This window comes from Anser anser (assembly GCF_964211835.1).
Source record: "Anser anser genome assembly, chromosome: 2".
In the NCBI taxonomy this organism is placed as follows: Eukaryota; Metazoa; Chordata; class Aves; order Anseriformes; family Anatidae; genus Anser; species Anser anser.
The window spans coordinates 74834018-74860219 of NC_139721.1; the positions used below are offsets into that span (position 1 = coordinate 74834018).

Sequence of the window (26202 nt, forward strand, 5' to 3'; positions counted from 1 at the left end):
GCTGGGGAAATTGTGAGTCATTGTTGGAACATAATTTGTATAAAATGAATGATTAATATCTTTGTTATACACTTCTCAGTAAGAAAGGCAACATCCCCTGAGGTATCATATTTGAAAGGAAGGACAGTTTAAAGTGTGAAAAATGTTAAACTTTCTGCTCCAGATACCCCTCAGAGCTAAGGCTACACCACTCAGAAAAGAAACTGACAACAGCAGGGAGACAAGGTTTCTGAGAACAGGCTGGTTCCACAGGCTCCAAATCCTCTGCAGTATGTGGTATCACAGTCCAAAACAGTGACTTTTCCAACAGTCATGTCTGTGAACCACCAAGTATTATCTACTTCATACCAGTTCTCCAAAGTCACAGTCATCAGTATGATTCAGATAAAATCTGGATAAAATCTAACAGTCAAGAATGATGGGCAAAAGTCCTGGATATCCCTCACTCAAAGCAGGATAGCCACCTGCTTCTCTGTAAGATGTTACACCAGTGTTAACCAAGAGGGAATATTATGTGCCTTGATGTGTATGCCCAATGCCCAAGGTTCACTCAAGGATCACTCATCTCCAAGGTGTAGAAAATAACAAGCTCTTCAGAAAAGTCTGAGAAGCCAATTCCTAAAGCAGTCCAAGTTCAGATCAGGACAAAAGGCATGTTTCGACTAGGCAGTGGTAGTGATGACTCACATCAACGATTGCTTCCAACACAGTTTCAGAACAGCGGCAGGCTTTGTGGTTATGGCACGCTTTGTTGGAACAGCCTGCTTTTAACAGCGTCAAAAACAGTGCACTGTAAATTAATACTCTTTTTACTGATGGATGTGCACACCAAATGCACATGTGCAGTGACACACTTTGGCAACTGGGCTTTAACTTTTGGTCGGCCGTGAAGTAGTCAGGCAGTTGGACTTGATCTTTGAAGGTCCCTTCCAACTGAATCCTATTCTGTTCTGTTCTGTTCTGTTCTGTTCTGTTCTGTTCTGTTCTGTTCTATTCTGTTCTATTCTATTCTACTCTACTCTACTCCACTCTACTCCACTCTACTCCACTCTACTCTACTCTGTTCTAACTCTTGCAGTGGAATAGTCAGGTCCTTCAGAGCTTGGCATTGCTGTGTTTTAATGTTTGTAACAGCAATTTTTCTGAAAATTATTGCAAAAAGATCATGAAAAAAGTCAAAGGCTTCTGTGCATTCTGCAGACTATGACTCAGTCCAGAAGGCCTGCCTCTTTCTACCTGAAGAACCACCCTACATTGAAGCCTTTGAGTATCACATCCTATAGCATCAAACTGAAATACCTGAAATACGTGGACTTTAGAAATACGTGGAGTGTTCCCAAGCTTTACGTACTACTTATGTCTGCTCTAAAGATGAAGGGTAGAAGCATTATATTTCAGGGTACCCAGGGAGAATATTTTTGAGCCACAGTGAAATCAGAAAGGAACCTTTGTGATAAATGGAGCTCTCAACTCCTTGGGTCATTAGACCATTACTGGAAATAGAGAAAAGGGGTCACCAAGAGTCAAGAACTATCAACAAGAGCCATTCCCATGTGTATTTCAGAGTGTCTTAGCAAGCCAAAGATGGCAGGTACCTCTTCTGCTCTGCCGCAGCATTTTCATACCCTAATTTCAAGGTTGTGCACTGGCTGCCTTCTGATGCACATTAAGCATCTGGTGTTTATCTATATGCAAATATAAGAATTGACAGATCAATTTGTTGTCCAGAGTTCTTTAGCCTGGTTCCAGTCCAGCTAAGCCTGTTCGATGCTGAGTAACTGAGAATTTGAGGTCTGAATGCATAGTGTCAAGTGGGGTTGAAACTTCTGAAAAGTCTCCCTATTCATATTTGTGGAAGGTTAAAATTCTCCATTTATTTTAACCAAAGAAAGTAGTGGAGTACCTTACAGAAAGGGTAGTTGTTAGTAGCAATATTACAAATGTGTGGCTGATGCAGTGTTATTCTAGGTACCGAGCTGAATACCACTAGAAATATTGCAATATACCAAAATATTTTCCTGTGCTTAGCAGTCTGTTTTATGTTGAAATTGAAAAACAACAGCATCATATTATACCTTAAATCCACTAATGAGTTTTAGTTCGTACCTAGCATATACCTCACAAGTCAGATGGATTGTTTAGTCTGGCAATACAGCCAAGCCATATTCAAGTACATAAAATATGCAAGCCCTGCTTTTTGGAAACAATCCAGTTAGAGAAGGATAATTTTTTATTTTCTAATCACAAAGTTCTCACAAATATGTAAATGATTTCTGCCCCCAAGTCCATTAGAAAGCTAAACTTGGAAACAATGAAACCTTGTTTCCATGAAAAGTCCCTGGGACTTGAAGGCATTTGAAATCCTAATCCATCTCCCAGGACTAGGATTCTTCTTCAAACCATTTTTTTTTTTTTAACAGGAAACATGTCTGAGGCAGCTGGTCTTATGTGCCTGTAAGGTATTTTGTCTCTGGTATCCAGCCATGTTATGTCTATATCACAGGACCTTTCACTTCCATTCTTACCACCTAACTCATTCAGCCTCTTCCCCTACCTTGATGCCTGTTTTTGTGACATAGAAGAAAATGAGATTGCTTTTAACATGATTTTTTTTCAGCAAAATCACATTTGCTGTTACTTATGTTTGTGTTATGTTTTGTTTTAAATTTCAGTACTCGTGCTTATGAATTGTTTTATTATTTAGTCTGTTACTGCTCCAGGAATTGAAGCTAAACTGACCAGTTGTTAACTCCTTACCTTTTCTTTTTCCCAGCCTTTCAAAGGCATATTCTGTGCTTCCTTCTTCCAGCCTGCCAGAACTTTCTGCATCTTTCCCAAGTTTTCAGATTATCAGGTAGCTCTCTCAGTATCCCAGCTGATTTTTACCAGGCCAGGATAATTTGAAAAAATCATACTTACATAATCCTCTTCTTACCCAGACCAAGTTTTTAGGCTCTTTTCTTTGCTGTTAGTTTCATTAGTATCTGATCACAGTTAAAGCTTTAAGGAGGACTGAAACTGAAGAGATGTCAAATGTTTCTGTTTCCTTGTGCTATCAGCTGATTATCTGGCTGACACATTTCCAAAACTGTCTACTACGGCATGCAAAATCTGTCTCCCAAATCCACCTATGCTTTCTCAATATGTGGTCAACCTTGGAATGTATACATACCATACAATACATAATCTTTTGTATGTGTAACGAAGGAATACTGTTTCCTGATTTGGGTTGTGCATTTGGAGAGTTTGTTCCATACAGTTAGTGTGGATACCAGCATCTTCTTCTAAGAATCTAACCGTAAATTCTGCTTATGGGCTATGATTGTCTGAAGTTATTTTTCATGTCCAAATAAATGTCATGTTTTTATTGAATTTGACACACATCGTGTAGATACACATGAAGTATAATCTTGTTAAACCAAAATGCTTGTCTCAATTTTGGCTTTTTTTATAATCTAACACTTTATGAAATTGTAAATTTTTAGTGCATCAAGATGAATGAAATCTCTCTGCATTGCAATTCCTTAGACCCTGGAGTGGAGTGATTTGGCAAATTAATTGTTCTGTAAGGCAGCTTACAATCAGAAACCACTAGTCTCAGGAGACCTACACTAAGAGTAAACAGGGTGGTTAATAAAATGAAACTTTGAAAAGATAAATTTAAAGTTAAATTTGAAATGTTAAATACATTGGAGAACTGTGAAGTTCTTGAACCATGAAGTGGTATCTTGAAACTGCACTTCTTAAATTAAATATAATGCAATTTTTCCAATACTTTCTTAAATTAATTCTTCCTAAATCAATTTTCTGCAGTGGTTAACAGTAACTTTCCTATAAGAAAAAAAAAACACGTAACTTTATGCTGATGACAGTTCAAAATGAATTGCTACTTTTTAAATATTATTCAGGAGTGAATTTGACATGCTTCTTTTTTGTCTTTGTGTCTTTCACAGGTATCATTTTTCTTGTTCATTATTTTTGTGGTGTATACCATGCTGCCCTTCAACATGAGGGACGCTATAGTTGCCAGCGTCTTGACCTCTGCGTCTCATACGATTGTGCTGAGCGTCTGTCTATCGGGTACAGCTGTTGTAAAGGAACACTTGGTTTGGCAGGTAGGTGCTTTGTGGAATTAGTGATTAGTTGCACGCTGAATACCCTGGTAAATGAGACCACAAGTTTCTCAACTGGGGCTTGGCCGTATAAATTTATGTCTCTGAATTGCCACAGACTTAATTCACAGTTAGTCGTTTTCTAATCACGGGGGTGTCAGTAATGTAATGTCTTGCTGAAACCCACCTTAAGTGATAGAATCTATAGCCATACAGTGCTTATCAGTGTTAAAATTAACATTGATCAAAAAATTATGTGACGCAACCGTTTTCTAGAAGGTGCATTGCCACTCAGCTATGCATATATGCTCTATGTGTATGTGCTCACACCTTGCTGCTCTCCTCACCTCATCAAAGACTAACTTCTAAGACAAAGGATTTTTCCAGGTAGCAGTGTTATCTTTTACTCAAAAATGCACTGAGCATCAAAAATGCTTTGAGTACCCTGTGGTCAGCTGGGTTACAGATTTGTTGGAAAGAGATTGTCCTCTTGAAGTCTGATGTAGGACTTGTCCTCCTTTTGTAATTCTCAGCCTTTTATAGGAATTTTACAGCCTCATCCTGGCTGGGCCCACTGATTGAAGAGGACAGGCTGGCTGCAGACGCCATGGCATTTAGAGAATGCACCGGTGTTTGCAGTTGGGTTTTGGCTTGTAACTAAACTCTGATACTTGTACTACAGGACATGCCACAGACAAATATTTTTTAAAAAAAATCTTAATAGTAGTTGTTTTTTTCCCTCCCTGTTCTGCAGAAGAACTTTCAAACAGTGAAGTACAACAGTTTTTATTGTGGTACTGTGGTGACCCTAGCTGTCATTGTTAGAAATCTCTATTTTAAGGAAAAAAATAGATTTCATTTTGAAAAGCATATACGTGCTCTTTTCTATCTTTGTGTCATTTTAGGGAAATGGAATTCTTTTAACTTTTGTATCAAAATGGTACTGAAGCTTCGAAGTAAATGCATTTTTATAAACATATCAGTAGAACAAGAAAACCATTCAAGTTACTTCAGCCTTATTTGAAAAACACTGTGTCTCAGAGCATGACTTCAAAACTGCAGTGATTTTACAAAAGTTGTGCTTTGTAAGTTATTCAGGGAAATGCATTTTATTTCCAGACATAGCTGCAGACCTGTGTTATCTGGAGTATTGAAACTGAAGTCTGAAAAACAATAGATGTTCTAAGATGTAGTTTTCTGTAGAAATTTTCAAATGGTGAGATATGTGGTTTTGCTTTTCTTCTCCTGATTTGGGTTAGTTGGGTGCTTGTTGCTGAGGCTGCTGAATTGTGTTGTATTTTAAGCAAGAACCATGGTCATCTGCAGTCAATATAGTATTTTAATAATTCAGTAATGTGTTATTGGTAATTGTAGTGGAATAAATCAAGGAGGATGTTATTTCATGTTGACCTATGGGCTTTGTTTAGGGCATAGAAATGTCACAGAATCACACAGAATCATCTAGGTTGGAAGAAACCTCCAAGATCACCGAGTCCAACCTCTGACCTAACACTAACAAGTCCCCAACTAAACCATATCACTAAGCTCTACATCCAAACGTCTCTTAAAGACCTCCAGGGATGGCGACTCAACCACTTCCCTGGGCAGCCCGTTCCAATGCCTAACAACCCTTTCGGTAAAGAAGTTTTTCCTAATATCCAACCTAAACCTCCCGTGGCGCAACTTTAGCCCATTCCCCCTCGTCCTGTCACCAGGCACGGGGGAGAATAGACCAACCCCCACCTCTCTACAGCCTCCTTTAATGTACCTATAGAGAGTGATAAGGTCTCCCCTGAGCCTTCTCTTCTCCAGACTGAACAACCCCAGCTCCCTCAGCCGCTCCTCGTAAGACTTATGTATTAATGTATTAATAAGTTGGCAACTTCTTCCCTAAAATGTTTTGGTTTGGAGTTGCTCTTGGCAACATTTCTTTATTTTTCCTGCCTATCTTTCTAGCCCATTAAAATTTGGTACAACTGAAACAGGACTTTCAGAAGATGTTACTTTTTAGACACAGTATGCCTCTGGAATCAAAAGAAGTAAATTATGGGCTCTGTTGTACAATTAATGTCTTTTATCCCTTCTGCAACTTCCAGTTTCATTTGGAAAGAGTGGAAGTCTTTGACTGGTTTGTAAATTTGTTAGGAATATTTAATTTCCAGAATGTTATTAATTTTCTATTCCCTCTTTGCAAAACGTATGAAATGTTCTGAATAGTTTGGCAGTTACTGAAGGTACTGAGCACACCGCGTTCTCACGGATGTGTGGAAGGGACATAGTGCTGCACCACAGCTCATTGTGCCCTCTGGACTTTTTTAGATTACTGTTGTTTATACTTTGGAGTGTAAGCAGAAAAATGTTTGTTTTGCGTTCTTTGTGTTTGAAATCTGGACCACAAATAAAGGATTGCATTAGTGATACTGATTATATTAAAAAGGGAAATAACATGTTTGCCAATGATACACCTCAAGTTGGTATAGGATAAGTGTGTGTAATTTCTAAACAACAGAAATGGGGTATGGTTATTTAAAAGGGTCATGCTGTTGAATCTTTTTTTTTGGGGGGGGGGGGGGGGGGGGGAAGAATTTTGTGAGGCCTGAAATGAAGTTCTTTCACAGAGCTCAGTCACTAAAGCCCGAAGACGAGGAAATAGCAGTAGACTGAGTTTTTAAAGCTTAAAAAACTCATTCAGAGTTAACTTGAGTAAATCCATGGTTTGGGAGCTACATTCAGATTTGACAAAAATATATTATTATGATTTCAGGGCCAGTGGTTCATCTCAGGAAAGCAGAAGAAAAATCCATAATGCTGTTAGCCATGAATTGTGCATTTTCTTTCTGGCAGGATTTTTTGTTTTGTTTTGTTTTGTTTTTTCCCACAGGTAGGAAACTAGTCGCACACATTTAAGAAGCAGAAAGTGTTATAACAAATCTGCTGGTGGGTAAACAACTGATATTATAGCATATATATCATGTATATATGGCATATATCCTTCTGTAGAGAGTGCATGCATCCCCTTTATAACTACTTTCTTCATATTGGAAGACTGATTAATTTCCTTGGAGCTTTCTGTTCTCTTGGCTGAACAAACTCAGTTCTTTGAGTCTTTCTTTGTATAGAAACTTCTCCTGCCTTCTAATCCATTTCGTAGCCCTCTGCCCGGCCCCCTCCGATTTTTCAGCATCTTGCAGTGACTCTGGTTGGTATCCCATAGCATTTTGAAAGTTAAGCATACCTTCACTCTGTCAGCAGAGAAAATTGATGTTCAGAAGTATGTGCTTATGTTGAACTTAGGCAGACCCTATCTTGCTGGGTTTGCCACTGTAAAGTTTTACAGCCAAAATTGGCTTCAGTATAGCTGAAGGGCTTAGCATGCTTTTGATTATCCAATGCTGGTAGCAGTCAGAAGTATTGGGGTAAAAGGCTCCTGCTGAGGTAAATAATTTGTCAATAGTCTCTGCTGCTTGCATGAGCTGGTTTCTGCTTGGCCTATGCATGTCTTTTGGGGAGGAAGGATCATCCTTGGTGTAAAAATTGGCCATGATGGAGATCTTCCACAAGCCTTGACTTTGTCCATGGTTGTTGACTGCTGGTGTTAAAATCATGTTCCTCTTTACTGGTAGGAACTTGTTTTAGCCTTTTCATCTAGCCTTCATCGGTTAGAATGGGCAGACCCAGTAGTACCCAATTTCTTTTTCTCCCATGAGAATATTTCTAAACTACCCTGAATTCGCCTCATAACCTTTTTGTTACTAAAATAAATGGGTTGCCTGCTTTTATACTAGCTCAGCCTTTCATCACTTTCACAGCTCTTCTCTGAGTCCTTTCTTGTGCTTCGCCAGCATCTTCCTTGCCACGTGGATGTTAGCCTTAGAGCAACATGCCAGGAGAAGCTGCAGTGGTGCCAAATGCTAATCGGGGACTCAGTCCACAAAGAGATTAGTGTGCTGCGGTGCTCAGCACAGAGACATGGGTTCTGCCATAAAATACCCAGCTAGCCTCTCCAGAGCTGAATGCACAGCAATGGGATCTGTGACAGGGAGGAAGAAAAAAGAGTTCTGTGTTCCAGCCTAAACTTACAAAAAAAAACCAACTGTGTATGTTTTTTTTCTATTTACAATTTTAATCCTAGCCCAGGACTAATCTAGGCCAGGACTCTGCCCCCTCTTTCCACATGAACATCCTACTACTATGCAGGGAAGCTGTAACGTGGGGTTTCTGCTTGCTGCTGGCACCCTCGTGGTTAGGACCACTGCAGGAGAACACACCTCCAGTTGTGCCGTTAAGGCATTTGGCTCAGAAGACTTCAGCAACTTAACATCCCTTCCAGTTACTGCTGGAATGAGAAGTATTTCACGGCCATCCCTCGTTATAAACACATAACCTGTTTCTCCCTAAACCAGAGCAGATTCTAATCAAATACTTGTGGGTTTCCTTCTTTATTAGCTGCTCAGCTGTTCTGATCTCGTAATGGGCTGATACTATCAATAGAGGTCATTTCAATTTGTTAAAAATAAGCTAACCAATATCCTTAAATCTACTAGAAGGTTCCACTTTTCTTTTTCCCTATGTTATATATGAGGGGTGTGATGTTTTTTATTTTAGTCTTTTAAAAAAAAATGTTGTTTTTACTCTCTCAGCAAACAGAGTTGTCACTCTTGTAATCTTTTTTCACTAGCTATGCCTTAATATTTTCCAAACCTTGGCTAAATTGCTACAAACTGTCACTCAAGTGTTTTTCTTTAAACAAGCGTTCCTTACTTTTTTGAATGTTTGACACCTCCTGGCAGCATTGTAGAAGTGGTCCCTAGTAAAGGCACAAATTTGTAACAGCATGCATATGGACATATGTATATATACAAATTGTTTTGGACACTGTTCAAGAATGCATACAGCAAAAAGAAACAAATTGTAATAATTTTTATATAACTATTGTTTGATTTTTGCTTCTGCTGTCAGCTCCTTTCTCTTAGTGTGGATAAACTCTAAGATAATATTCTATCGTGGTGGACAAAAACAAACGCTGAATGAAAATTTTGTTAATTTCAAGAACATTTGAACTGGGAAATTCCAAGGCCACGTACACAATGTCATGTGCATTTACCATCATCTGGGCTAAGGTGACCTATTATGACATGGATTGTATCTTCTGTGCTATGGACAACTAAAGATGAACCTACTACCATAGTCTTATATGGTCTGCTGGTATGTGTATGCCAACTAGAACTCCAAAGGATGTTTTCTGTTTGACTTCTGATTCACAAGGTTTCAGGATATTTTTTTCAAGGTTTGTAGTGAATAAGAATTTTTTTTTTTTTTTTTAATAAGGCCAGATTTCCTTTTTTTCTACCATTTTTCCTCTTGAATAGGACATGGGAATTGATTTTTGTGGCAGGTTCGGCTACTCAGCAGTGTGCTGTTAGGGTCCTGGTGCTTGGCTCATGAAATGTTTCAAGCCTCAGAGAGCTTTTAGGAGGTGCCCCCTCTTGAACTAACCCCACCGGTGTAGCTGCCTCTGCCAGTACTGAGAGACTGCGGTGGCTTATGTAATCCTGGCCCAGAAACCCACCAGCAGTGTGATCCTTCTGGCTTGTGTTTTGTATCTTCTGTCTCTTTTCTGTTTTTTTGGCTTTACCAGTGGTTTTCCACTGTCAGATTTCTTCTGAATTTTAAAAAATAAGACCTGCTGGGTGTCATCTGTCTGGAATAGTCACGTGCCCTTTCAAGGGAAACTGGTTAGTCTGATATGAACTGGATTGTGCAAAACTCTGCTGCAGTTTATCCTGGATGAAGTATAAACTTTCATGTTTTTCATGATTTTTCCTTCAAAAATTGTTCAGAAGTCTCGCATACCACTGAGGTGGGGCTGACAGGCCTGTAATTGTTCAGACCTCCTGTGCCCTGAATGCAGCATCAGATTTGGTGTCCTCTCATCACGTGGTATCGTATTTAAATTATGCACTGCTGGACCTTTTGCAACAACTCACTACCTCTGACAGGGTGCCCCTGCGTCTCCTGTCCTGCAAACCATGATTGCTGTGGGGAGGCCGACTGCAGAAGGCAGACACAAACCCAGACAGCACCAGCAGCCTCATCTTGCTCCCCTCTCTGGCTGGACAGGGTGGAGGTCCCACTAGTGAGAATACACAGACATGCACGTACAAGGTGGGTCCCCCCCTTAGGGAGCGGGGCCTGGGCAGGGCATCCCTTCCACTGAGTCCTTCATTTGGGCTCCCACCTGCCTCTGTGCTCCTCTGGGTTTGTGGAGATGGGCTGCTGGCTCCTGGGATGGTCCTAGCAGTGAGGGGGTGTTATGCAGGCTGTCAGTCTGTGCTCCTCTGCCTGTGTGCAGCTTTCTGTCGCTTAACCTGTCAATAATTACGTGATTATTTCTAGCAAGATTCATGAGCTGATGCTTAACAGGTGTTTTGCAATTCATACTTACGTGAAACTCTAAAAGAACCATTCTTTATCTAAATTACAAATATTTACATCGATCTATTCAGGGTTAATAGCACTTCTAATGCTTTTCTGTCTTATCAGCTCCTAGAAAAAAAATACTAGACAGTATCAGACGGTAGACTAAATTTTCAAATATAGGAAACTAATATGGCATCTGTAATATACATCTAGATGTTCTGCATCACATAGGCCTATCTGTTTTCTTTAGAGCACCAATTTAAACTCATTTGTTAACCAAGCGTATTTAATAGGTGATGATATTTAGAACAAATGTTTTATGTAACATTATGAGTGGAATGCCAGCAAAATGCAAATACAAAGCATCATTATTGACTGGTTAAAAAAGAAGAAAATGTTACATAACCAGAAGGCTCAGAAACAGAACTGAAGTTGGTTTATGCTGTTGTTATGTAGATAAAAGAAAAAAAAATGTTTAGAAGAAAAGGATGGAAAGAAAGGCAGTGTCTTTAAGTACATGCATTATTACATAACCTCTGTGGCTGTAAAGCTACACAGTGAAAGCTTAAAGCACATAGGAATGTTAGTAATCTGAATGGCTAAAAGCTGTGGGTTGAATTTATCCTAAAGTACAGTTCAGCCTGGAATGCTATTTGTTGAAGGAGCTGGGGAATGGCTGTTCGTGAAGGTAATGCAGGTTAACTCTTGCTTTCACCTGCAGATACACAAACGGAGTTGCAGTTATCACTGCAGAAGAGGCAGAGGGCAGCGACTGCTACTGAAGGAGGGAGGCTGTACTTCTTGTAGCAGCAGCTACTGCTGTCGTGTCCCATCCTCCCCCCCCCCCCCCCAACTTCTCCCTTCACTTTCCCCACCCCAGCAGCGGTCTGGCTCACCAAGTTGTGCAGCAGCTGCAAAACAGTTCCAGAGATGGATGCTGTGCCTTGTATAGCACGATACAGTAGGCATGTTTTTATGATTTGCACGTTTCTTTGCCCTTGATTCTATGCTTAAATCTAGGCAGGTATTGAAATGCCAGCTGCTATAGTTTTTAATTTATTTTTACAATCTGCAGATGTACTTTGGATTTCACTTCTTCAAGACAGTTTAGATATGCTTATGAAGAGCCCACTTGCCTAGGAGAGTATAGATATGTAGGAGAATGTGCAATTTCCTTTCATAGTGTTCAAGCATTAACAAGGAGAATGTGAACATCTTCCGAAAGGATGTAAAGAGGAGACCTGCGATACTTAACATGAAAGAAAAGTAAAAACAGGCTGAGATATGCAATGCCATAGTGAAGTGAGACCATATGCAAAGAAGGCCATGTGGTTTTTCAAAAGCAGCTTGTACCTGCAGTCCCAAATCAGCATGTTAGAAATGCATAGAAAATAGTTTTGGTGAGATGTGTAGGAAATCATCAAAGCACTGAAGATAATACATGCCTACCTTTTTTCAAATCATGGAAATATCTGCAGTTGGCATTGATTCTTAAGCTTTACTGGAAGGGTCAGATTGCCTTTTGTGTCCACTTCATTTAAGTTAGTATTTGTATCAGCAATAAATTTCATCTGTATTTTTATTTATCGCTCATATACTACTATAGCTCACATTTCTTGTCCTAAAAGTTACAATTTTACAAGTTACAATAAAAAGCAGTTTTAATTTTCCAGTATATAAATTTCTTCAATCAAGAAGCCCACAGTCTTTTAGTATCTTAACTAAGTTATAAAATGTCTGTGTTAGAATACTCACTTCTGAGGCTGTTATAGCTCCATAAACGTAAGCCAGTGTAATAGACGATTGGAAATTCCAGTACTTCTAATCTGGAACAGAAAGCAGCATGCTGTACCAGCTGTACCTGCCTTTCTTGCATTACAGTGCTATTGCAGCAGCTAAATTCTCACCATACTGAACACCTTTTGCAAGGGAGTTGTATGCTGTATCCTTTTAAGGATGACATTAAAGTAAATAACTTTAACCAGTGAAAAGGTAATACTACGCATTCATAATTTTGTCATAGTGTCCTTCCAGATAGTTTTTCTAGAGTAAAGAATCTTTAATTCCTTTAATTAAGTTAGGTTTGCTGTTTTCTTTCCATGTTCACAGACATTGTTTATCTTTTTTGCCTTTATGGCTTGGTATTCTGTGTCCAATTTAATGTGAATTACTTCTTACTGCAGCTGAAGCATAAAATTCTGAGATACTCACTCTAGACATGATGCCTCCTCACTGTATTAGGGTTGTTATCTATCCCTACACATCAGTTTCAAGAATTCAGTAGTAGAAAAATGCCTTTCACTGTCAAGATGTGGATACATTTCTCTTCGATGTCAGCCAGTTCTAGTGCAAAATAAAGTAAGAGGGATCAGGAGCACAAACACCTTTTGTTGTGAGTGTGGTGAATCAGAATTCAGCTGACATGCCGCTCTCCCCAGACGACTGACTTCCTGAAGTTGTATGGTTTAGTCCTCCATCTGTTTGGAGATTCCTGGAACAGGATGTGGTCTTCTTATTTTTCCTCTGATCCCCTGCAGCCCCCTGATTCTCCTCTGCTGGTTAGGCAGGAGGATCCCTCCTTCCAGTCACCTTCCAACAACTTGCCCTCCTATGCATTCCTGCAAATCCCCACTTATGCAAATCCTTGCATAGAACCCACTTCCCTCACCCTACTTTTATGATATATTGGTCCTCAGTCTGTTGCAGTAAAGCTCTGGCTACGGAGCTACCTGGCTTTTAATTAACTACAGCCTCCAAGTGCCAATGTTGTAGGTAGGCACTGTGGAAACAAGTAGTGGAACAACTTCATGCTCCAATAAAACAAGCCTGGCCCATGTTTACATGCCAGAACTCCCACCCCTTCATCCTTCCCGAAATGGTGGCCAGGTCTCAATTTTCTCCAAATAATTCCTGATACGTTCTTTCCCCTAAGATGTCATGGTTCTGGGAAAATGTTGGTTGGCCCAGATGAAAACTGTGCTAGTGAACAAGGTGACAGCCATACAGCAGTGATGGTCGCACTCAGAATGGTGCCCAAAACCGTGTTCCAGCCTTGTTTTGTCTACCAGTAGAGATACAGCTGGAGGGCATAATTTGCAACCCTGAAGTACTTCTTGCTTCTTCCCAGGGAGTTTTCCACTGTTTCTTACAGAGCACGTTCTTTCCCTCCTCAGGTTACTCCTGTTACTGCACACTCAAGGAACGACATCAGTGTTTGTTCTGTATGGATCTGAGTTCAGTGAATCACGTCTGCCCCAGTAATAGCTTCTCACTACTTATGTATGTTAAATCATACGTCTCTGCTGTCAGTTTAGACAGGTTTTCAGTATACTAAAGACTTTATCCTACATGTTTTCTGCAAGAGTCAGCCACGTGGACTCTGTTAGCTCTATCAGTTTCTGGGTGGGACAGCATTAGTTATAGCTGATGTTTGACTTCTTCACAGTTACTGCTTTTGTTCTATGTTTGCACCTCGATACCAGCTGTACAGAAACATCATAACCTGTGGTTTATCAGACATAGCTATGTTCATGAATGTATTTGCAGTTTTAATCTTGGATTTTGGTTTCTCTATTGCTTTGAGGAAGTATTTTCTCACAGGTGAATAGCAGTCCATCAGCTCTGAAACCCTGAGAACACAGGCTTGAATTAAATAAGTGGGCTCTGCACCAAGTCCATAAGCTTTCCATAAGAATTCAGACTGCAAGAAAGCAATTATGCTGCTTTTGAGTCCAGTTTGTCCCTGGAAACAGAGCTGAGTTTGCAGAGCTATGTCTAAACCTTAGGCCAACTCCAGTATCTTTGGATATTGGATATATAATAGCACAGCTAATCCACAACCCTCTATGCTATTTTAAGAGAAAATTAGAATTATTGACATCGAAACAGTGTGGGTCTTCAGAAGATTAAAGCACTTATAGATGCACAGAGCTAAGACAGACTGAAAGGTGGCCAGTAATTACTGACTAGTAATTACAGCCTCACCAAGGCAAGAAAAACCTGAACTAAATCACCCTAAGTGATCCCAACTGATGCTTATTCTCAGTGCTGCAGAAGGAGGCAGGCACCCTCGCACATCCTAACCAATCTGACCTGGAGAAAATTTTCTCCTTGATTGTTAAGCAAGAACAATTGGTTCTGCTGATCCTTTAAGTAGGAAGGTTTTCATGCATGCAAAAGATAAGTTGGATGTCATTCTTGCTCCTGTCCTTTCTATAGTTGTTGCTAATATCTGCTGCTTTAGAAGCCAAAAAAAAAAAAAGAATTTAAAAGTTCATCTGACCATTTTTAAGCTGGAGGAAATAATCCCATGTAAGTGAGTAGGTAAAATTGCAAAACATGAGATTAGGATTTCTTAACATAGAAATGCTGTTGTCTTTTGGAAGTCCTGCTTAGAAGAAATAAAAAGGGGGCTGCGTTTACTTAAAAATTGTTTAAGATCCACCTTTGGTTAATCTTCTTTGTTTTGAATACTGGTTTGCTCCTTATGGTCTTAGTTCAGCAAAGGCTCTATCCCAGCAACATTTATTCATCCTTACCACTGCAGGCTTTGATAGTCATATTTACCAGAATTATTTGCTATGCTTTGTTGCGTGAGAGAGCCTCACAACTCAAATGTATGAGGTGTGCAGAAATCCTGTTTGCTCTAGTAAGTAGGTGGTGAGACTAAGGCCAGAGGTCTTCTGGGGTTCTACAGATGGCTTCTGGATGCTGACTGGCCTTTGCATACTGTCCTGGTTCCAGTTAGGACAGAGTTAATTTTCCCTCCTAGTAGCTGGTAGGGTGCTATGTTTTGGATTAGGATGAGAAGAGCGCTGATAACATGCTGATGTTTTAATTGTTGCAGAGCAGTGCTTACACCAGGCCAAGGACTTTTCGGCTTCTCGCTCTGTCCTGCCAGCGAGCAGGCTGGGGGTGCAGCAGGAGCTGGGAGGGGACAGACCCAGGACAGCTGACCCAAACTGGCCAAAGGGGTATTCCATACCATCTGGCGTCATGCTAAACAATAGATAGGGGTGGCTGGCCGGGGTGGGGGGGCCGGCTGCTCGGGGATAGGCTGGGCATCGGTCAGCGGGTGGTGAGCAATTGCATTGTGCATCACTTGTTTTCTTACACATTATTATTATTAATACTATTATCATTATCACTGTTATTATTATTATTATTGTTATTATTATATTCCTGTCTTAATAAACTGTCTTTATCTCAACTCACCGGCTTCACTTTCCCGTTTCTCTCCCCCATCCCAGAGAGGGAGGGGGGAGGGTGAGCGAACAGCTGTGTGGTGTTTAGCTGCCAGCCGGGTTAAACCACAACACATACAAACACATGTTCTCCTTCAGAGAGAGACACTTTGAATGCTCATACACTGTTTGGCCTGTAGAAAGAATCATCATTAAAATTTGGTTTGTTAAAGGAATAGCCCATAGTGACAACAAGAAATGCTCCCAGGTTGCCCACCTGCTCCAGACAACTTGTGCAGGCCAGGGGACAGGAACAGAGGAAGGAGATGATTTATTTTCAGTGTGATGCTAGAAGGGGCTGTTGCTGTAGTGATTGTGTCCTCTGGGCGTAACTGCATCGTGAAGTGGTGGCATTTCATTGGAGTTCCTCTGTGCTACCATGCTCTTTAGGTCTACTCACTTGTCATGTTTAATTGACTTTATAGCATCGAATCCACTCAAGTTGGTTACAAACTTTCGGACTTCTGTTTGACTTTTTTCTTCTTTTTAGTAAAATGAGCATAGGAAACTCTTTGAAAATCTTAAAAGTGTAGTAATTGTCATAATGCAAAAAAAAAAGTAAATAAAAAGGAAAAGAGGGATGAGAAGAAACAGATGAAAACGATCTGTGCAAAAATGGTGACAAAAACCGTAAAGGCTAATAAGGAAGGAAAGTGGAATTCTGAAAAATTAATGGATAGATTCTAAGGCTTGCTTCATAATGTTACTCTGTTGCCTGCACTGTTTGCTCTAAAATCTTGCTTCCTTCCTTGCTTAGTCTTCAGTGAAGACACCTTCTATTCGGTTAGCCAGCAGTTCAGACATTGAATGTTTTCCTTGGGTTTTTGGTTAACTTGCTCACCCTGGTTCAGTTTATTGCTGCTGCACTGGTGACCTCTGAGGGCAGAGATGATTTCTTTTCTACTGTTATTGGTATTGACTGTGTCACTTCATAATCTCTTGTTCATGCTACACACGTCCTCTTCATCACTATCCAGTTTTTCTCTCTGCTACATCGTTTCAGCTTCCATTGAGCTGCATCAGCTAAAAATATTCCTGAGTCAACTCATCAGGTTGCTCATGAGCAGGGATGGCTTTGCTGGGACAGTGGGAGAACAGACAGCAGTCTCTGCTCATTCTTTTGTAAACATGTTCTGAATTCTCACTGGACTTACTTGTGTCGACAGTCCTGGGCTTTGTCAACAAACTTTAGTCTTCTGTTGAGTTAGACTGAAAGTAAAAATCCTACTTAGCAACACCCCTTTCCTCAGTAGAGTGACAGAGTTCTAGGCAACCATGATAGTATCAGAGTTGAAAAGAACTAGGATAAGCGTGAAAATGCTGCTCTATAATTACTAGACTGACATGTTTCCTGACAGCTAAGGAATGCCACAGGTAGTCCTTGTGGGAGTGCACAGAGGAGGGGCTGTGTATCAGAAGGAAAGGCTTTCTTCATGTATGCTGCCAGAGCAGAAAAGTTTGTTCCTCAAGAGGCAATGAACATCCATGCAGGTGGTTGTGTACCTCTTTTTCCTCTTCCTGAGCATTGAAAGAAATATAAGGATAAAGAGCAGAGGTGAGCCCAAAGTGTTAGAGTCAATGCAGAGAGGTCATTATAATTCTCTTTATACAGAGACTCAGATTGAACTAATAAAGCTTCTGAAAAGGGATCTACAATAACGAATGCTGTTCGCATCCTTAATATGACTGACAGAGTTCCTTTCATTCTCATTTTAAAATTGGTATCGCCTATTACTTAGTCTGTGGCAACAGTATTAGGATGATAGCAGTGTCCAGACTGTCATTAATGTTAGGAACAATTTGAATGATTTGATATGAGGCATAATAGGGTGTTTTAGGGAGTTGAGGAGCTAAGAAATAAAGCAAGAGTTGGAAAATTGGAAAATCCATGATTGCGTATCTACACACTTGAATACTTCAGGGTGATGGTTCTGCATATCTGCAATGCTCTTTCACAGTTCAAGTGGACGTGAGGTGCTTGCAGTTAAGTTGGCTTCTTTTGTGCTATGGAAAGTAAATCTTCCCTTCTTAAAAACTGTGATTGCTGGCCTTCATGTTGACAGCTCTGAAAGTGGCACCCTTTGAATCGAAGTTTCTCTTGGCTATAAACTAGTAAAAGTCAGAAGTCTATGACTTTATTTTAGCCTTCTGAATTTGTTTTCCTTGTAAACAGCTGAAAGTTTTCTCCCACTTTTTCTGTTTTACTCCCACAATGGTTTGTAATCCATTTTCACTTATTTTTGATGATTTTTCTATGCCTGTTTCTCACTTCTATTTCAGATCTGGCGGGACTCTTTTTTTTTTTTAAATAAGTTTAGGGATTTTTTTTGTTATCCTTCAGTATGCTACATCTTGCCTAAAGCTTCTTGTGGCAAGAGTTCAGCAGCTTAACTGCATTATAAGGACTATCTTTTGCTGTGCTTCCGACCTTTCATCTGTATGCTTCATTCGACTATCCCAAACATTTATACTGCAACAGCCTGAACAGTTGGACTCAGTTCACCCTCTACAGGCCATCTGTAACTTCATACTCTGTTGTCATGCCTCCCTGTCATCTCTTTCCCTGGCTGAAGGACTAACTTAGTGATCTTTTGGAAGTCTCATTTGGAAGTCATTCTATACCTTTGATCTTTGTTGCCTTTCTCTGCTCTGAAAGGAGTTTTCGTTTACATGATATGAAAGCAGAGTCTGTAAGATAGAAAATCCATTAATGCTTCATGGCGTGCTTATTTAGTAAGGAAGTAGGTCAATGTAAATTCTGATGACCCTGAGTGAGGGCGGGGGAGGTGTTGAGTCTGATCCTCAAAACAAGTGGAAATTACCTGAAGTGTTACTAGCAAGGAAATGAAAAGTCTGCCCTGAGAAGGACCAATGCAATTTTGAGGTGAAGAGCTAGTGTTTCAATTAACAAAATACACATTTTTCTGTAGTATGTGAAGGAGGCTTGAAATAACTGTTTTACATCAATTTAAGTGAAGGAAGGTAAATATATTTGCTTTTCATGCCAGAACTTAAAATGCTGAGGCCTGTTTCCATCAACAGTAGTGGAGAGAAGAGTGACTGATTATACTGTATTATGCTGAAACCTGAACGGTTGGGGTTGTGTCCACAGGGCTGTTGCTTATTTTTTGTGTGTGGTGTCTTTTTTTTTTTTTTTTTTTGTGATTTGATTTTAATTTGAACAATGCCAGTTTAAGAGTTGCAAAGGTGAATCCTTTATTTTCCTGACTAAGTGGGGCAGTCCCAGTTGACTGGAATGTGACTCCAATCTACAAGAAGGGCAGGAAGGAGAATCCAGGGAATTACAGACCTGTCAGTCTGACCTTGGTACCAAGGAAGATAATAGAGCAGATAATCTTGAATGTCATCACATGGCACGTACAGGGCAATCAAGTGATCAGATGCAGCCAGTGTGGATTTATGAAGGGCAGGTCCTGCCTGCCTAACCTGCTCCCCTTCTATGACAAGATTAACAGTTTGGTAGATAAGGGAAAGGTTGGTGATGCTGTCTACCAGGATTTTAGTGAAGCACTTAAGTTTCTCACAATATTTTCCTGGAGAAACTGGCTGCTTATGGCTTGGGCAGGTGTATGGTCTGCTGGGTGAAGAGCTGGCTGGATGGCCAGATTCAGAGTCACTGTAAATGAAATTCAGTTCGTTTGATGGTCCATCACCAGTGGCGTTCTCCAGGGCTCAGGGCTAGGGCCAGTTTTGTTTCACATTTCTATCAACGATCTGGATAAGGGGATCGAATGTATTCAGTAAGTTTGCAGACAATACCAAGTTAGGTGAGACTTGATCTGTTTGTAGTTAGGAAGGTTCTGCAGAGGGATCTGGATAGGCTAGATCAATGGGCCTAGTCCAATTTCATGACCCTAAACAAGGCTAAGTGCTGGGTCCTATACTTGCATTATAACAACCCGATGCAGTGGTATAGGCTTTCAGGAGAGTGGCTGGATAGCTGCCCAGAATAAAACCTGAGGGTGCTGGTCAACAGCCAGCTGAACATGAGCCAGCAGTGTGCCTGGGTGGCCAAGAAGGCCAGTGCCATCCTGGCCTGCATCAAACTGTGCCTGCAGGACTAGGGAGGTGATGGTCCCCTTGTATGTGGCACCGATGAGACCAGAATTTTGTGTTTGGTTTTGGGCCCCTCACTACAAGCACATTGAGTTGCTCGAGCACTTGCAGAGAAGAGCAACAAAGCTGGTGAAGGGACAAGAAAATAAGATGTATGAGGAGTGGCTGAGGGAATTGGGCTTCTTAGCTTCAGAGAAGAAGAGATTGAGGGGGAGACAACACTGCTCTCTACGACTACCTGAAAGGAGGTTTCAGAGAGGTGTGTGTGTTGGTCTCTTTTCTCAGGTAGCAAGTGATAGGACACAAGGAAACAGTTTCAGGTCGTGCCAGGAGAGGTTTAGATTGGACGCTGGGAAAAGTGTCTTCACGGAGAGGGTGGTCAAGCATTTGAACAGGCTGTCTGGGGAAATGGTAGAGATGTTTTAGAGACATGTGGACATGACACTAAACGACATGGTTTAGTGATAGGACTTGGTAGGTCAGGTTGATCGTTGGACTTCGTGATCATGAATGTCTTTTCTAACCTGGACGGTTCTATGATTTCTACATATATATCTTTCTGTACCTCTGAGATGTGAGAAATCAAAATCCATACTTACTGGCAGGTAAAGTCTCCTTTCTAGACTAGGAGAAATAATTTAATATTCCTGATTATCCTAAGACAAATGTATTTCTCAGTAAAAAAAAATCTGCTCAAAAGAAATATAAATGGGGATGAAGGAAAAAAAAAGACACCACATCTGATTGATAATGCAATTACTGGCTTGTTAACTGGATGGCAAAAGAAGGCATGGTAATTGCGTAGCTACTGATGAGAAAATTTTCGGAATGCGTTATGTATGTTTTGCCTCATCCTGACAAATTCAGTTCACAAAAGACTAGGAACAATGGGCAGCATTTCAAAGGGCTGCTACACTTCAAATTAGAGCCTTCCCTTAAGCAGTGAAAACAGGGATCAAAGTAAAACTGTATGGCTTGAACCTCACGCTTTCTTGAACTCAGACTTGCAGATATGTTCATATTATGGGCACCAGATTGTTCACAATCTTTTTCAAGTAAAGATCATGGTATATTCCGAGGAATATCAACATTTTAGCTGTGATGATTTTTTTTTTGTTAGGTAAGGTCTTGGCAGTACTTGTATGTGTACATGTAAAATTGTATATATTGTACAGATAAATGCTTGTATTTTTCCCTGTTCCTAAACATGTAATTTAAGTAGCAAATCAAAGGCTCTGGACAGTATTTTGAGAATAATACTTCCATACTATACTGTTGTGTTTCTGCTGTGGCTAGGAAGGTCTTCTGGTTAGGTTTCTAAGTTATGTTCAAGTATCACCCATATTAGATCAGTGAGTCCAAATAGAATCAAGGACATCTCTACCATGGGACTTTTCTAGAAGTCTGAACGCAAGTATGTAAGTTTTCTGTCCTCACAATAGGTTTCTTCATTAAAGGCTGCACTTTTCTATGAGTTAGGCAATAGAGTATCAGACTGAAGTTAAAACAGATCACATGGGGAATGCAGAATTCCTTCTGAAAGCCTGATTATCTGGAAGGACAAGATAGTCTTAGACATGCAAATGGTGTATATACCTCCTGCATAGATTGAGGGTATTGATACTCAGTTTTCTTGTATTGCCTTTTATTTGGAGGGGAGGGAGCTGCTCAGGTGAGGGACAGTGCTAAACCCTAATACACTTGAAAAAAAAATTCTTTTTAAAAACCCCAGATATTTTTAATTAATCCTTCAGAAGTTAGTAATTCTCCTGCACTCCAACATTTACATAACTATGCTCTAGTAAGCTTTTGAAAAGAGAACAGCAAATATGATTAATATTCTATTGTGGCAGCCAGCTTTGCCTGTTTCATTGTTTTGGTTTGCCTTGTTTTTCCCTTTTCTTGTAGTGCTATACAGAATGAAATTAAAAGAAGACATTCAGCGGAAGCTCTTTAGTTTTTTAAGGAGCTTGTTGAGCTGGATTAAAAAAAAAAAAGCCAAAGCTGTATTCAGTTGCATAACTGTTTTCAACTTTGTTTTCTAACAAAAGAGAAGTGATATGAGTTCATCAGTGCCAAGGTACAGTGCTTTGGGATTCAGAGGAGATGACCTGTATCTCTGGCTTTCTCTCTTGAAGTCATATTGATTTATGTGAAGTGTCACTTTTGAAGTGTCATCGTTGTCTCAGTACCTCCATTTCTTACATCTCTTTATGGATAAAATGCTGATTTTAATATTCATCTTCATACAGTTTGACCTTAAACCTGATATATAATGTTTGTAACATGCTATTTTTGTATGAGCTCATACCTGGAAGAGGTAAAAAAAGCTTTATATTTTGTCATATTCTATACTCTTAACAGATGTATTGAATACTGTGTATTTTTTTATTTTTTTATATGGTTCATAAAAGTCATCCTGCTTTCTTAAGGATTTCTAAAAATCAATGTAACTTAATATGTTTCGTTATTGCAATTTTTGTTTGTCTCCTTCTGCACTGTGGGAAACTTAATTACTTTTCACCTGGAACAGGAGGTGCACTGTACCATCAGTATGAGCCTGGAAATCATTATAACTTGTTTAGGGCCAGAAAGTGCCTTAGGGTCCTAAGTGTGCTGATCAGGCAGAAATAGAGGTTAATGTACAGATTAAAAAGCTAGAAGGAACTGTGACAATCACCTGGTCAAGCAGATCCCACAGAAGACACCTGTGAAAGCCTATCTTGCTCTCAGTTTTAGTGACACAAGCTGACTTAGTCACAGGATTTGGTGGATAAGCAGACCAACCAGCGGTGGGTCTTACAAAACCTTTGGAGGATGGGGCTTTTCTGCCATGGTAGCTACGCCTCAGTAGACTTAATTTGGAGAGAAGTTTTACTGACTTATTCAAAAGCAAGGCTTAGGCTCCAGGTGGTTAGAACTGTTTCATGCATAAAAACTCAAGGAGAGAAAATAATTGGCAGAAGGAAAAAGGGTGAGAGGAGTCAGAACAAAAGTCTCCTGAGCTGGTAGTTGCCAGATGTGACTGAGGTGTAAATAGGCTGTTTCAATTGAAATGATCTAGGACCAAATTTTCAAAGGTATCTGTGGGCCTAAAAGCCATTTTGGAAGATTATATTGGGTGCTTTGATCTCCATGTGAGTTAGGCATCTAGGCATCTTGAAAATCAATTTTCCATTTATCTTGCAATGAGTTGTGAGGTTTCAGGAGCTAGTGCTTTTAGAGTGGGACAAGAATACTGTAGGCAGTGGTGTTGAGTAGGCCTTTTGGTCTGAAGACCATCACATGAAGAGGCTGTTGGAGCTTTGAATACAAAGCTACATAAAAATGATTGATAGCCAGGTGAAAAAGATTATGAAATAATCTTGGGCAGCAGCTTGCAAGTGTTGTTTAGATCAATATTATGTTCCTAACCTGACAATTCTTATATAGGTTGCTGGCTCCCCCTCCCTCCATGAAGTAAGTGTTGATGTTGATTGCTTTTGACAAACTTTGAAGCAGCACAAAAAGGGGGGAAAAATTGTGTCTACTCTTATGTCATGGAGCTTCTAAAGAGCCTTGCTGTATCTGCTTTGACACAGTTATAGCCTTCCTTTAAAATCCAGATTGATTTGTTTCTCTTAACATAGATGATACCTGATTCTATCTTGTGAGCTGATTTTTCCTGTCAGAATTAAAGCTTGGAGATGTTTGCTGTGACCTAGGTCATGCTGACCTTAATTAAAGATGGATTCACCATGTGTCAGGTAATGTTACAGACTATTTCAGTAGTCCCCTACTGCAGTAGTTCTTCAAAAAAAAAATAAAAATAAAAAACACAAAACTAGCAAATGAGCACAGCATAGGCAAGCTAAAAGACACGCAGTTAATTTGTTTCCAAAACATCTTTATTCAAATGTGATTTAAATTTCCTCAGTTATGGAAACATTTCCCATGATATGATTGAAGTTCCTGTAACTACCATAAACAGGCTAGATGGGAGATAATCTGGAGTATTTAATTTGTTTGTTTGTTGTTAACAATAATAGCAGGCATGTCTAGTCTAAAATGCAGTACGTGAAACTTCGTTATTTGCCACCTACTCTCCCTTTTGTGTATTTTTTTCTGCAGTTCATGTATTACTGTTCTGTGCAGCCTGTAATTTCCTCTTTGCCTGGGGACCCACTCTGCTGTAGGATCTGGGCAGACTGCCTAGGGATCACATGAGGAAAGAGGGATAGTCTCTCCTGTAGGACGAGAGGAGAGCGTACAGTCCTTATTGGATACCACATTGCTTAGCTACCCTGTCATACATCTATACCCCCAAAACATGATGAAGAGCAAGATGGTTGGCAGCTCTGCACCTGGTTAATTATATTCAGCTTTTCCTGTCATGGCTGCAAGGTCATTGATTTTCCTTGAGAGTTGGAAAAAGACCTGTGGAGGAAAGGCCTTGTTTGAGAGGCAGCATATGATACTCTTGCTATTTCACGTCAAACTATTGAAACATGCTATCAAATGTTGACAGCGTAAAAATGATTTGATTATGTTCAACAAAGTATTACTTCTGGGAGACATTTAGACTCCCAGATTCATCTTACAGATATGTCTATAACTGTAATGCATTTCCTTAAAAACGTCTTTGACAGTTGGGTGGTTTTTATTACCACCTTGATCGGCATCATGTTCCAGCCTGAGCACTGTCTGGTCCTACCACAAACTCTTCGAGGCAGTTGATTTACTCGCAATATTTCTCCAGAGTATGAGTAATACAGAAGCTAATGCAGTGAATGAAATCATTTCCTCATTTTAAAACTTCTTTCATTTTCTTCTGCTGTGAGATGATTTCTGTGTAATTCTAATTTCTTTTTTTCACTTAATACTATATACTTACTTGCACTAATTCTATTCCTTTTATACTTCAGTTCTTAATTATCTATCTGATACTAGTCTGTAGTTGTGGTGAGAGACTAATTATTTCTTACATACATAGAGAAAATTTTAATGGACTTCCAGCTTCTCTGCTACAGTTTATTTTTAGATGTTCTTAACCATATAAAATGATAATGGGTTTGGTTGTGAGGTGGATCTTTTTTTTAATTTGGGTTTGAGTTTCCTACTGGTAGTTGTTCAGATATATCTATTAAGTATTTTCAAGCTGACAATAAGCATGTTACTTTGGGGCTTTGGATTGAACGTTAAATGAACGTTGGAAGATGAGTGGTGGTGGAGTGCCTCCCATTGAAAACTCTCTGGATTTTGAGTACTTAGAAGACGGAAGCAAGCATGCAATTCTAGGAGGGTTTAACCCTCCTCTTTAAAGAGGAAAGATACCTAGTGCTCTCCTAGGTTAATTTTGTTGGTCATTCCAAATGGTGAAACACCTACCAATTGTGTGGTGTAAAAAGCAGCATTAAGACTTAAAGAAGGAATCCTCACTAATTTTTCTACTTTATTTTTAGCCTAAGTTGTTACATAAACAAGGCTTGATGATTTTCAGTTCACTACCTGTTATTCCATCCTTCTTCTGGTAGCTTTTGAACCTATCGAGTCATTTCAGCAAAACTTGCCAAAATATGAAAAATGACATTGAAATATGTTTAGAGATGATTTATGTTTCATGAATAAATTTTATGAAGTCTGGTAGGTATTATAGAAGAAATTTCACGAAGGCTTGTAGAAAGTACAGGAGAAATATCCTAGCAATACTCGTGCTGAGGAAATGGGAGGAGAAATCTACTGTTACAGAATTAACTTGGCAGCAGACTAGTCCCATAAGTAAACATATTACACATTTTAGTCCTTTTTATAGAGTTTTTTTTTTTAGTGTGAGGAAGGTTAATTACTTAGATAAGGTTGAGGGTATCTCAAAAATGAGAAGTGTGACTCTCAATTTCTGGGATAACATTGAGATTTTAATTTGGATGAAAGTATCAGTTGTTTACAGATTCTGGTTCCAAAACTCAAGCCAAACCTGAAGTTATTTTAATTTTACCTAAATGTACATCTGAGAAAGTTTGTAGATTTGTTCCATTCTGTTCCAATTAACTGCATATTCAAATGTGTTCAAACAGTTTTAGTAGTAGAGAATAAAATGATCCCTGATACAAATGGAAATATAAAATAACTCTAACTCTTCTTCCTGCAGGCAGAAAGGGGAGTGCAGTGGTTGGCTGTTTCCTCCTGAGTGAAGAGAATGAGCTCCCTTCTGGCAAAAAAAAAAATATATATATTAAAAACATGAAGGCATTAATCAGTTCATGATATTGATTGTGCATTACACAGAAGTGTTCTAAAGGGACCGTAACTCTGACTCTTGTTTCTAGTCTATTTTTTGTTTTGATTCAGGAATTTGCAGTTTATGATCTGTT

The 26202-nt window shown here is 39.6% G+C and overlaps 1 protein-coding gene and 1 long non-coding RNA gene across 4 annotated transcripts in view; both read left to right on the forward strand.

Moving 5' to 3' along the window:
• Positions 1-26202, forward strand: part of ADCY2 (adenylate cyclase 2) — a 219193-nt gene that overhangs the window by 71530 nt on the left and 121461 nt on the right. For 2 of the 3 annotated variants that reach the window (XM_083827173.1, XM_083827172.1), the window contains exon 3: positions 3954-4115. In XM_083827173.1, coding sequence (XP_083683299.1) covers positions 3954-4115 — 162 coding nt within the window. Of the gene's footprint in view, positions 1-3953; positions 4116-15581; positions 15610-26202 lie in introns of those variants that run through there. The other variant, XM_083827175.1, reaches the window with a different exon arrangement.
• Positions 7059-26000, forward strand: LOC310895654. The gene is made up of 3 exons (XR_014580831.1): positions 7059-14843; positions 23482-23598; positions 25980-26000. It is a non-coding gene; the product is annotated as an uncharacterized lncRNA (long non-coding RNA).